The sequence below is a fragment of the Meleagris gallopavo genome, chromosome 12 (genome assembly GCF_905368555.1).
Source record: "Meleagris gallopavo chromosome 12, MGAL_WU_HG_1.1, whole genome shotgun sequence".
Classification (NCBI taxonomy): domain Eukaryota; kingdom Metazoa; phylum Chordata; class Aves; order Galliformes; family Phasianidae; genus Meleagris; species Meleagris gallopavo.
The window spans coordinates 5,807,424-5,819,856 of NC_139415.1; the positions used below are offsets into that span (position 1 = coordinate 5,807,424).

General features: G+C 36.6%; 1 protein-coding gene across 4 annotated transcripts in view; it reads left to right on the forward strand.

Annotated features, from left to right (window-relative positions):
* Positions 1-12,433, forward strand: part of THSD4 (thrombospondin type 1 domain containing 4) — a 275,436-nt gene that overhangs the window by 120,661 nt on the left and 142,342 nt on the right. For all 4 annotated transcript variants that reach the window (XM_085233984.1, XM_085233985.1, XM_085233986.1 and 1 more), the window contains exon 7: positions 1,319-1,455. In XM_085233984.1, the coding sequence (XP_085090110.1) occupies positions 1,319-1,455 (137 nt within the window). The remainder of the gene's footprint in view (positions 1-1,318; positions 1,456-12,433) is intronic.

Here is a 12,433-nt window from a genome sequence, read left to right on the forward strand (position 1 = left end):
AGAAATTCTTTACTGTGAGGGTAGTGAGAGACTCGAACAGGTTCCCAATGAGATTATGGATGCTCCCTCTCTGGAAGCCTTCAAGGCCAGGCAGGATGGGGCTGTGAGCAACCTGGGCTAGAGGGAGGTGTTCCTGACTATAGCAGGGGGGTACAACTAGGTGATCTTAAAGGTCCCCTCCAATCCAAACCATTCTGTGTTTCTATGATTCTACAATTATATATTTTAAGCTTTTTAAAGTGTAGAGGTGTCTTAGTTTCAGCTGGGATGGAGCTTCTTCAGAGTGTGTGGTGTGATGCTATGGTTTGGTTCCAGGAGGAAAACAACACTGATAACACATGAATATTTATAGTTGCTGCTAAGCAGTGTTGTACGGAGCCAAGGCCATTCTCACTGAAGGGCCCAAAGAGCTGGAAGGGAATGGAATTGGGACAGCTGTCATAAATTGGCCAAAGGGATATTCCATAGCATATGGCATCATGCAGAAGGACTTTTGATGAGTGTAAGAGTTCTCTCATCTCTTTATTCTGCTGTTCAGGGATGCCAGCTGGGCATCTGCTGGGGAGTACTGAGCAATTGCTTGTGCATCACTTGTTTTATATATACACATGTATATCTATATATTGTCAGAACTTATTATTCTTTTCCTTTTCTCTGTCTTAATAAATAGTTTTATCTCAACCCACAAGTTTTTTGGTTTGTTTGTTTTTTTTTTTTTTTGCTGTTCTCTCCCCCATCCCACTGGGAAGGAAGGGAGTGAGTGAACGACTGTGTGGTGCTCAGCCACCTGCTGGGATAAAGCACAAGTGGAAAAAACCCTTTGGATTTTTTTTAAATTTTCACCTATATTTTTAAAGCATTTATTATTACTAAAAATAGTGTATTGTAGGTGAACTGACCAGTTAGTGAGTATGTGAGCCTAATCTGAGACATGTCTTTCTGATGACAGTGTAATCTTGCCAACATTTTGGAGTTATGAAGCATCAAAATGTGTCACTATGCTGTGAGAAGACTGAATTTGGAAAGTTTTTTCTAAAAGTTTAAAATACTTTTGGTCACTTAAAAACATATCTGTCATTAAAAGCTGAGATACTGTTTGACTTTCCATTAAGTATGTGCAAATGCTTACCTTGGAGTTGCTTTCTTGTTCAGCATTCATTTGATATAGACATTCACATTGCATTCTTACAAACCATAGTGTAGTTTAATGTAGTTTTCTTTGTTAACATTACTGCTGTGGTCTTCCTAACAAGGTGTTTTTTTTGTTGTTTTTTTTTTGTTTTTTTTTTGTTTTGTTTTGTTTTGTCTTTTTCTACAGTGAAGGGAAGTCAGAAGTGTGAGCTGAACTGCCGTGCTATAGGCTACCGATTCTATGTGAGACAAGCTGAAAAGGTGATAGATGGGACACCGTGTGACCAAAACGGAACTTCGATCTGCGTGGCAGGGCAGTGCAAGGTACGGTTATTATTGGCAGCAGGTTGGCTGTCTGTGCCAAAGTTGCCTATAGATACTTAAATTCTATCAGAGGTTGATACAACTTTACCTGTGAAATGGTGTCTTCAGCTTTTTATTTTTTAGCAGATATGAGAATCGCTAGCTTACATTATTACATGTTTTATTTCCATATCTAATTTGTCTGTCTACCGGGAGCAAACTGTGGAATGCTGAAAGGCAAGATTCAGAAGGCGTTCTGGCTGCTATTAAGGTGACTTATTTAGCTTTCTATAGATGAGATTCTGTGGAAGAATCAGAACAAAACCACTGGAAACTTAAATAAGAGAGAAATGTAGTATCTTCCTCTGTTTAAACTTCAGTGTGGAGGTATTTTTTTCAGTCTGTGACATAAAAAGGTAACTGAAAAAAACATTATTTTGATTGTGTTTTAGCTGGTGTTATTTTTCTACTTGGCCCATGTTTGCTATTTTTAAGATTCATACCTTACTGGTGTCCATTTACTCAGCAGTGATGTTCTCTTAGAAAAATAGAAAAGAATGGCAATTTTTCAAGGATTTGGAAGGACTTTTTGCAGCCTGCTCTCTACGTTCTCTTTGTAATGCACAAGTATACTCTGCTTTTTCTACAAGATGGTAGCAGTCTTAAATATTTTTGAACAAAATGTTTATTTGTAACCTTTGATGAAGTAAGATTAGTGAAAGCAAGTATGACATAAATAATCAGCAAGTAGCGTTTGACACTTGAATGATATTTGTTGGCAAAAGAAACTGAAGCAGGTCAGAAGTGATTCATGGGCTCTAATTGTGAAAGGTGAAGTTTGGATTAAATGGTTGATTTGCTAGTGGAATTCTCTTATGACTGCAGCCTTTTTTTTCTGCATGTCCAGATTCCTCTTGCTTGTGCACATTTGGACAATACTATGCATGTTTCTGATCTCTGGTTCTTTGCAGTGCACACAAAGCCATACATTTGAATTTCCTTTGTAGGTGATAAATCTGTGTGAAGCTGTTAAGGAGTCACATGATCTCAAAGCAATTCTGTAATTGCCAATATTTTAATTACTCTTCTGATCTATGACTTGGAAAAGTGAAAAATAGATGTAGTATACCAGGTGTTCTCCTACTGTGCGAATACAAAAGCATGTACTGATACATTTGTACTGGTAGTTTGGTATAGAAAGGAAGGGGAACCTAGTGGGAAATAGTGTTGTGCATTTTGAAAATTGACCATTGCTGGTATTGAGTGCCACTTCCCAAAGCTGTATGCAAATAAATAGTAGGTTATAAATGCTTACTCTGAATATGTAACTTGGTATTTATTTGATCATCGAATAATTCATGTCAGAGGGGACGTGTGGGAGTCATGTGGCTCAATGTTCTACTCAGAACAGGGCTGGCTGTGTGAGATAGCTATCATGGCCTTTTCCAGGCTGAAATTTCAGTGTTAGAACATTATCATAGTGAAATCTTTTTTCTTCATATTTGACTGAAGTTCCCTGTATTGTGACAGGTAAACTTGGTCTGCCAACCTAGCACTGCATACTTCTGAAAAGGATCTGGCTTCATATGATTTATTAGGTGTAGATCTAATGATATCATTAGGTGTAAACAGCAGTAAGACCTTCCCTTAGCATGCTCCTGAGAATAGGAATCCTAGGCTTCAGTGCATTTGGAATGTCTTATGAGATGTTCTTCATTCTTCCTCTTAAAACTACCTCACATTTCAAGATAGATTGATCTGCACTGAAATTTATAATCTTGTTCCCTTTGTGCCATATAGCAAATCTCTTATTCCGTATGATTTAAGGCTGAATTAATCTCATACAAACATGAGTATTATTGCATATATTTCCTGTCTCTTGGGTCTCTGAGATTTTTGTATCCCAGTTGCTCAAGATAATTTAAAATAAATATATGCTTTTTCATTTAACATGGATTTTATACACTGTTGTGTAAATACAGATGTAGCTGAAGGGTAGCGAACTAATTTAAGCTTTGAACTGTTGTGCATAAGAGAATCTTTTTTCTGAGAAGCTGTCTGCAATTACAGCTAACTGAAAATGTTTCTCGAGTAATGAAGATTATTCCAATATTTGTAATAGGCAGCTTTTCCTTAATGCCACATAATGTATGTATTTATTTTTAAATCAGATAGTTTATGGTCTCTATCGCCCTCTGTTGGACATCTTGTTTCATTACCTGAGGCAGTATCCTTTTAAATAACAATATTGTCTGCTTGGTCCCCAGAAATGTTATTTCTGGGCAGTATTTTTTATTTACCTTCTTCATTGAAACAAAAGGCAGAAAAACATTGCTACAATAAAAATAATAGAAATTATGCTAGAATGACAAAATAAAGAGTGCTGAAGACAATTGCACTTTCATCTGAAATAAAAATTATACATGTATGAAGTCAGGTGTTTCTCTCTTATTAAGGATTTAAAAAGTTATGTAAGGCAAGCATAAGTAGCAGAAATTAGGTCTTCTCACAGTACATAAAATGGAGCCCTACTTCTTATACTGAAATATAACCTATGTATATACCTGTTATAGCATTATTAAACAGATATTGTATGAATATGCTTAATGATAATGTTCAATGCAGTCTTTCTTTTTTTTTAAGTTGTTAACAAATATTAGGTAGAAGGGCCTTCCAAAACTGAAGCAGTGCTTCATCTTGGCAGTAAAGATAAATTGTAGAATAACGTAAGAGAACATAAACAGTTCTTAAGGGCTGGTTATTGTGGCTCTTGTAGTGTTAGTTAGAACAGTAGTATCTTTTTAAGTACCTCTGAAGAGCATCTCAGCAGCCATTCCATTCTTTGTTTTCCACTTCTTGCTGTTCTTTTGTTCAGATTACCCCCAGAAATAAAAGTGAAAACTTCCATACTCGTCCAGCAGAAAAGGCAAGATGTTAAAATTTGTTTTTCAGGGATGGTCCTTGTAACAAAACTTATGTACATATTAGTATGATCAAATTATTCTTTTTATTAATTTATTCTTTTTTCACATCCTTATTTTACTGCAACACTGCGATAAGTGATGCAATTAATATTTTAAGTACTGCAAAAGAGCTCACCAATTGTCAAAGTAATTGTGCTTTACTGGTGTAGACTAGACTCTGAGTGAAACTATAATTTTTAAAGCAATCAAATTACTTTTTGAGTTAAACTACAGAAAATAGGAAGTACGAGGGCTGATCTGAAAGTAGTGCCTCTTATTTTATTGTGTTGATTCATAACATCAGAGATGGATGTTTGTGGTATGGTAGTGGGGATTGATGACACTCGCTGAACATTTATGGAGACCAAACAGTGGATGTGAGCACAGTGAGATGTGGGTGGTGCAATTCAGCAGTGGTGACAGTGATGTGAAGGACAGGCCACATTCCAGACAGCCATGCAGATGGGTACAATACGTACAAGAGCATGATGGCTCTTGTTCATTGCTGGGGTGAATGCATAATGAGTGGTGGTGACTGTGTTGAGAAAGAGCAGTTTGTAGCTGAGAATTTTCTCTATCAAATGGTGTTGTGGTGCTCTTTGTATTGGTTGTAGTTTCCATGGAAATAAATAGAAAGCATAACTTTTGGAGTGACTTGCATACATGATAATACTCTACTTATCATACTTGATAATATTCTACTATGCAGAAGCAAGAAGTATAGCAGTGATCTTAGTGATCAATTTCATTACTTCTGTAAGACATTTTTTTTCTACACACTTGAACTGTATTCTTTTCGAAATTTTTTTTTGTGGATGATTCCACTAAACTTTGCAGACTTTTCCAGAGTTTCTTTTTAGTGCCACAGACAGTAGCTGCTTATACATGTGCCTTAGTTGTGTTTCAGTATTATTGGCTATGCGTTATTTGTTTTAATGCTTTGTTTTCATACATTTAATATGTTTGCTACCTCTGTCTTCGTTCTAATCTATCACCGTGTTATTAAGTTCAGGAATGTCTTTGAATGGAGCTTCTGCAACTTCCAGTTCAGCCAGAAGTGTGGAGTTTATTGCTTGGAGGCATTTTTTTCTGCTTATTTAATCATAGGTGTCCAATCTTTTGACTCATCTGGGCTGCATTGAATGAAGAGGAATTGTCTTGAGTGACAATATAAAATGTGTGATATAGTTAATGTATATATCTGTAAGTAACAAAGTGTCTTTTTACTTTTTCTTTATTAAAAAGAAAGAAAGAGGGCAATGAGATCATAAAACGGATGGGATGTTTGACCTTATTTCTGTGAAACGCGTGCATCACTGTCTGGTTCAGTGGAAGTAGTTGCAATTCTTAATGACTTCACAAGGTGCCCATCAGAGATTTTGGATGAAATTTTCCTCTTCCTGTCTTTCATCCTTGCAAACAGTTCTTCACAAATGTGGGTACTGCCACAAAGTGATGACAAGAGTAAGGTGTGATCCTGAAGTGAGAGGGGATATTTTGCTCCGGTAAGAGAGATCTAGCAAAGATACACGATCACATTCTCCTTTGAGTTGAATGTCTGATTGCAACTCTATATACTGCATTTGAAAATTCACAGGTAATATATTTATGTCAACTGAAAATGGAGTTGGAAATATAAATTAAAAAAAAAAAAAAGATTTTTTTCAGAAATCTTGAAACCTTTTTCAAATTCCTTTATCAAAGAGGAAGCACGGCTGCATGTTTTTCACTGTTCAGAGGACTGTGTTTAGTCAATGTATCAAAATGCATAAAATTATTTGTTGTAGCTTGATAAGTTGATTTTCACCTTGAAGATGTTTGTTTAATACACTTAAATGAACTGCCAAATCCACCAAAAATGCTGAATTTGTCAGCACTGCACAAGTATTCTGGATATTTCTTCTGCAGTGAATGCATTGTCTTAAATTATTTTATGAAATAACACAAGCCTGAGTTTACTAATAAGACGATGTACACATGTGTCTTCAAAGGCACACACGTGTAGGTAGTTTGAAATATTAGCATTGGCAATCACTGTGTTTTACTCACCAAGTGGCACAAGTGCCCATGATGGGTAATACATGTGGGTTTCAATTCTACTGAGTGTGCATGGCAGGTGTGAGAAGCAGGGCTAGCACTGAGCCCTCCTCAGCATTCTCTTGTCACCTGGGCAGTCCTCACTTATGATCTTGTGGGCCCACACTACTAGCTGTGCAGGGCTGTATGTGGCCCTTGTGCCACAGCTTGGACATGCCTGTTTGGAAACTCTAGGTGATCTTGCTCAGTAACTCCTTAGCTTTGAAGGAAAACACAAGTGTGAAGGAAAACACTGAGGAGTTTTAATAAATAAAAGGAAGTGTCAAGAGAGAATGCTATTAATGATTTTGGTCTATACTGTAGTTTACGTAATTTACATACATTCATATACATTACATGCACACATTGCACACGTCTGGAACACTTTTGAAACAGGAAGTCATTCTCAATGCACAAGGAGGCGTAAGCATTGACTTAATGTAATTCTCGAGAGGGAGAGAGGGTTATTTGTAACGTATGAAGCACTTAATTGGTTTTGCAGGGCTGTGAGTTACCACGCAGTGGCGCACTTTACAAGAGTATTACTTAGTAGTTCACGAAAAACTTGGTTTGAGTGAGAATTGTGAACACCTTCCAAAGATATTCTCTCTCCAATTCCCCCACCTTCAATTTTTAAGTAATATTTTCTTGCAGTTCAGTTTATTTTTATCTTCCAGTTAACTTCTGATTTAAATACCTGAGCAGTTTTAAAGTGTGCACGGTACTATCGGTAGCAAAATGACTGTAAGTAGAGATTTACTTGCCCTTTTAAATATTTGTATCAGATATTGAAATCCTTAAAAGCTTTATTGGAAGGTATCTTGATTTGGCTATAGAAAGCAAAGCAAAGCAAGCTAGATCCCCCATATGAAAACATGATTAGGCAAGGAGGTCCCACTTGGAAACACTCCCCTGATGTGCTCTGGCATCCAGGTAGCACAACAGTAGACTGCATGTTGCTTTAATCAGAGAACTCTTAATGACCGTAGGATCAGAGTAACATATCAGAATGATGAGAACAATCTACTTTCCATAAATTTGGGTTGCTCTAATTAATTGGAATATAGAGCAGTCCTATAAGGCTACAGCTGGTGTCCTTGTAAGGGTAAACAATCTGTATTCATCAGCACTGCAGATCTCTGTCTTAAGACATGAAGTCTTTGAAAATAGCCTGAGGAGTTGTATCAAATGAAATATTGCCCTGTGCATCAGTGGCACAATTTGGCTATCAGTACTTTAAAGTTAGTTTAACCAGTACAAAGATAAGTGATGATTGGCATCAAATATTGTCTGCATTTGAGGAGGAAGGATGCATTCCATGAGAGAAAATCAAAATTATTGCCACATCTTTATTTAATTTTGTTTGAACTCTGTATGGAGGCTCTGATAGAGGCTTTTTCTTTCAAGAAATAATAGTTGATATGTAAAATATACTATATAAGTGTGTGTGTGGGGGGGGGAAATAGTTACAATAGAATGTGGTCTCCTTCTCTGTCTTTATGAGTGTAACATTGTGGCTTGTTGGAAATACAACTCTTCATTGTTTCTCTTCATAATGATTAAGTAATACCAAGGATTGCATTGGGAAACACCTGCCTGGCATTTAATAAGGTGTTAATGGAAGAAACAGGTTCCTGGGAGCTAAGAAATAACTCCTTTGCCACTTTTTTCCTTCATTTGCATAGTTTTTCTGTTAAATATTTTAGAGAGAGAATGTGAGCCTCTGAGATGCTTATTGTCCTCACTGTACAAGAAGTCTTTCTGCCTCCTCCATTTATAAAACAACACTATAATTTGTTGGGTTTTTTGCATATTTATATTGCTGCTGGTGTACAGCAGGCGTGATCACTGCATGTAAAAAATATGGGGAAGGATAACTTCAGTATGTTTGAACTGTTAAAAGGTTAAAATCTATGCAAAATCAGATGATGGGAAATTGCAAGCAGCACAGTATTCAAGTCACATAAACTCAAGAAAAAAAATAGATACTAGGTCTATAAACTTTTTCTTCTCCCCTTGTCTAGCAGCCTTGTCTAGCAGTCCTGAGAAAGACCTCTTTTTCAAAGAATGGAGCCCTGTGATGAAGCTGCTATCTAAATTTGTTGTAATGCAGTCTTTATTCTCATTACAAATCACTCAGTAATACAGATGTGATATGGATGAGGGCATTCAGTGTACTTATTCATACCGCAACTTTTATGCTAGTAAAATGTAATGTGGATTTTTTTCCTTTTCAGTTTTATGCCAAACAAGATGATTCAGTTTAAGGGAATACAGTATAGATACAGTGTAAGCCCTCCTGAAATAACCATAAGCAGGCATGAAAATTATAAATATGTTTCACTTAATGAGAGTGAATTTAGATTAGGTCTGTGTGTCATATTTGTGGACATAACATTTTTGGTTTCAGTACTTGGAACCCTAAAGCAAGATTTCATTTATTTGTTCAACTATAGTGTGACAACACTTATGAAAAGGTTAAGGTAGTTCCATAACATCAAAAAATGGCTTGCATTTCTAGGTACTAAGGAAAAAATGTTATCAGTGTATGTTAGATAATTTGAAAATGCTTTTGAACTGCTTTTAAATATTTTGCATAGCACATTTTTTAGAACGTAGTTTTCATTTTGGAAGAAAAATATATGCAGAAGAGAACTGATAGAATGGCCAGTCCACATTGTGATGATTTTTATCTGTTTCTTTTCCTTTCAGAAGTAATACTTAACCTGTCTGAAGCCACTCGAGACATAGAGAGTGAAAGTTGTGTGCAGCTGTTAATTTGTTCTTTTTTTCTGCCATTTTAAACAGTGATTGCAGGTTTAGATGCCTTACAAGGAAGGTCAAGTGTAATGTAACATACATCTGTTTTAGTGGATAGAAAATACATACCAGCTTTGAGCTTAATTGCTTCACTGTAAGAGTCCTGAAAGCAAATGCACTTATCTTTGATAAAGTGGTAGAGGCAGTCAGTCTTACTTTTCTCTCTTTGTTTCAAAATAATGCTTTTTTTTTTTTTTTAAACCAAAGCAAAATTAAAAAAAAAAAAAAAAAAAAAGGTTTCAATAATGCTGAAGATACTGTTAGAAGAGAAGATACAAATGCTGTTCATTGCAGGGCTTTGGGTCTTCCTGATTAAACAGAGGAGTGTATATCAGGCTGTAAATGAAGACAGATTTGTTTATTAATCTGGTAGTATTCTCCAGGTTGAAATAATCAAATGATTGCTTCTATGTGAGTCTGTTTTTGTGTCTAGCATTGAGTCAAGGACCTTTTTCTTTAGTCCTTGACAAAGATAAGTGGCAATTCTAGCATCCAACCTTCTCTGTAATTCCCTGTCAGTCATTTTGTTTTTTAGACTTTTTACTCAGCTCCCTATTGTTTGTTTGCTTTTTTTTTTTTTTAACAGTCCCTTTAGTTCTGATTTGTTCTGAAGTTTCTTCTCTTGTCTGCTGATATATTAGTCGTTCTAAGTGCATTTTTCTGAGGCTAGCAATATTTGCTGGGTAGAAAGTAAGAGATGAACATGATTGTTTTGAGTTCACAGTACAATCAGCAGGACAGGTCACTTAGTAATCCTCCCAGTGGCGTCGTTCTTCACCAAAGATGCATTTAAAGAAACAAGATAAAAGTCTGTAAAACCTTTTGTATGGATTCTTAAGAAATAATGTACTACTATTGAAGGATGCTATCTGGGAACATTTAATAAGAAATGTTCAGGAACACACCAGGCTATTGACGTCTTTGTTCATAAATAAGTCTGAGCACTTGATCACTGGTTTGGTTTCTAGATTATTCTGTCAAGGTACAGAATTAAGTCTAGGAAAAAAGTGTAGGGTGCAGGTAAAAAATAGAAGTAAATGTGATCTCAATACCATGCCTCTTTGTCAAGCTTTTTGCAGAATTTTTGTGGGTACATTCTAATAATACAAACTGCAATCACCTGTACTAAGATACTTTGTACTGCATTTGCAGAAGAGACAAAATGATGTGTACTCTGTGAGATGGAAGGGATTCATATGACATTTCTTATTCAGGAATTACAGATTTGTGGTTAATGCTTTTTTAAGTAAACAAGAAAACCAAATCTGTTTCATATTAAATTCAATCAGAATTACCAAAGTAAAGCAGTTCCCAGCCCCCCAAATCAACCAGTTGAAATTCATTTGAAGGAGACAGGAAAGAAACTGTAAAAGAGAATCATGCAGTTAGTGCAGGACCCCTCTTCTGAGGTTAAATAGCCAAGGGAAATAAAGTCATTTAGATTTTATTACAAAGAAACAGAGGGCTGCGAGAGAAATACTGTTCTGAAACTTTGATGCAAGATATCTGTTTAACACCTGGACAAGTAAGCAATGGGGAAGAAAGTTATTAAAAGGCGGGCTGACTGCATGTATATTCATTCATGTTCTAACAACTACGTGGGTCAAAACTTTGCAATTATTCTTAAGTTTCTTAAGAATCTGATCTCTTTATAATTGCAAATTTTGGTGTGTTTTGTTTGGCTTTCAGCATCTAATTGTGGTGATTAGGTCAGTAGGGTAAAAGACCTTCCTGAAAAGGTCTTTTAGGTTCCTCTCTGCTGAATATAGAGAAAGACCCCTGCACCCTGATAAAACACCTAAAAGTAGGTATTCTCTGTAGTCCCATAGTAGACTAAGTGGTATTTTGGCTTATTCTTTTGTTGTAGTTGTGGCAGTATAGGTTGTGATACATCATCGAATCATGGAATGGCCTGGGTGGAAAAGGACCACAATGATCATCCAGTTTCAACCCCCCTGCTATGTGCAGGGTCACCAACCACCAGACCAGGCTGCCCAGAGCCACATCAGTCAGTTCAGGATTGATCTGCATGAATTCAGTGCTCATATCTCAGGGAAATGCTGGTGAGGGGAATTTTCTCACTGCAACGAGTGTGTTATGTCATTCACGAAATTAAACTGAAGTAATTTTTCTTGCTGAAATTATTGTTATCTCTTTATTTCTATACTAGGTATAAAAAAGAGCATCACTGTAAACAAGTACAGATAATTTTGTCACCATAAATTTAGTGCAAAATGTGTACAAAAAAACCACCAACCACAACACCAGACTTTTCAGTCATACAGTACTAGAGTAGGCTTGAAGGAGAATAGGAGAGCTTCAGAAATTATTATCAGAAAGTAATAGGAGAGGTTCACTCTTCACCAGAGTGTGTTGGGCATCGCCATGGCCGTGGCCATGGCCTCAAGCTGCTGAAGTTCAAACAGCATTTGGACAATGCTCTCAGACATAGAGTTCGGATTCCGGGTTGAACTCGATAACCCTTGTAAGTTCCTTCTGAATTGGGAATTCAGCAATTCAGTATGACATATTATGTGAGAATTGTCATTTTGCCTGTATGCTTTCTCTGCTTGCTGTCTGAGTGTCTGTTAGAAGAGCTTAATCTGCATTGTGGTTAGTACATATGGTAAGACTACATGCAATAAGAATGAATATTCACAGATTAGTGGAAGTAAAAAACATAACAAAACAGTATAGATAGAACATTGATGATGATGCAGTGTAAGGCTGTAAGGAAGAGAATGACAAACCATTTCCAGAAACATGTGAGACCTGGTACTTCAGAGGGCAGGCATTTAGATGGGTTAGATCATATATGAGAGATTTGAGCTAGACATCACTGGTCAGGTTGCTTGGAAGGGTTGCTGAAATGGAAAACACTTTCTACAGGAGTTCCATGGAAAGAGCTGCTCTGTTTGAAAGTATGCTTCCACTACGGTGCGCTTGTACAGTCCAGTTCTGCTACAGCACAGGATTAATCTCAGCTGGTAGCCAGTATGGTAGAGGTAACTTATCTGCAGAATGGCAGGCAGAAATGATCAATAGGACCGTGGAGTAGGAGAGAGACCATTGTACAAATTTGTAGATGCTATTGCTGTGTGAAGTGCAAGATGCAGCCCAAGCATATTTGAAAATAGTTT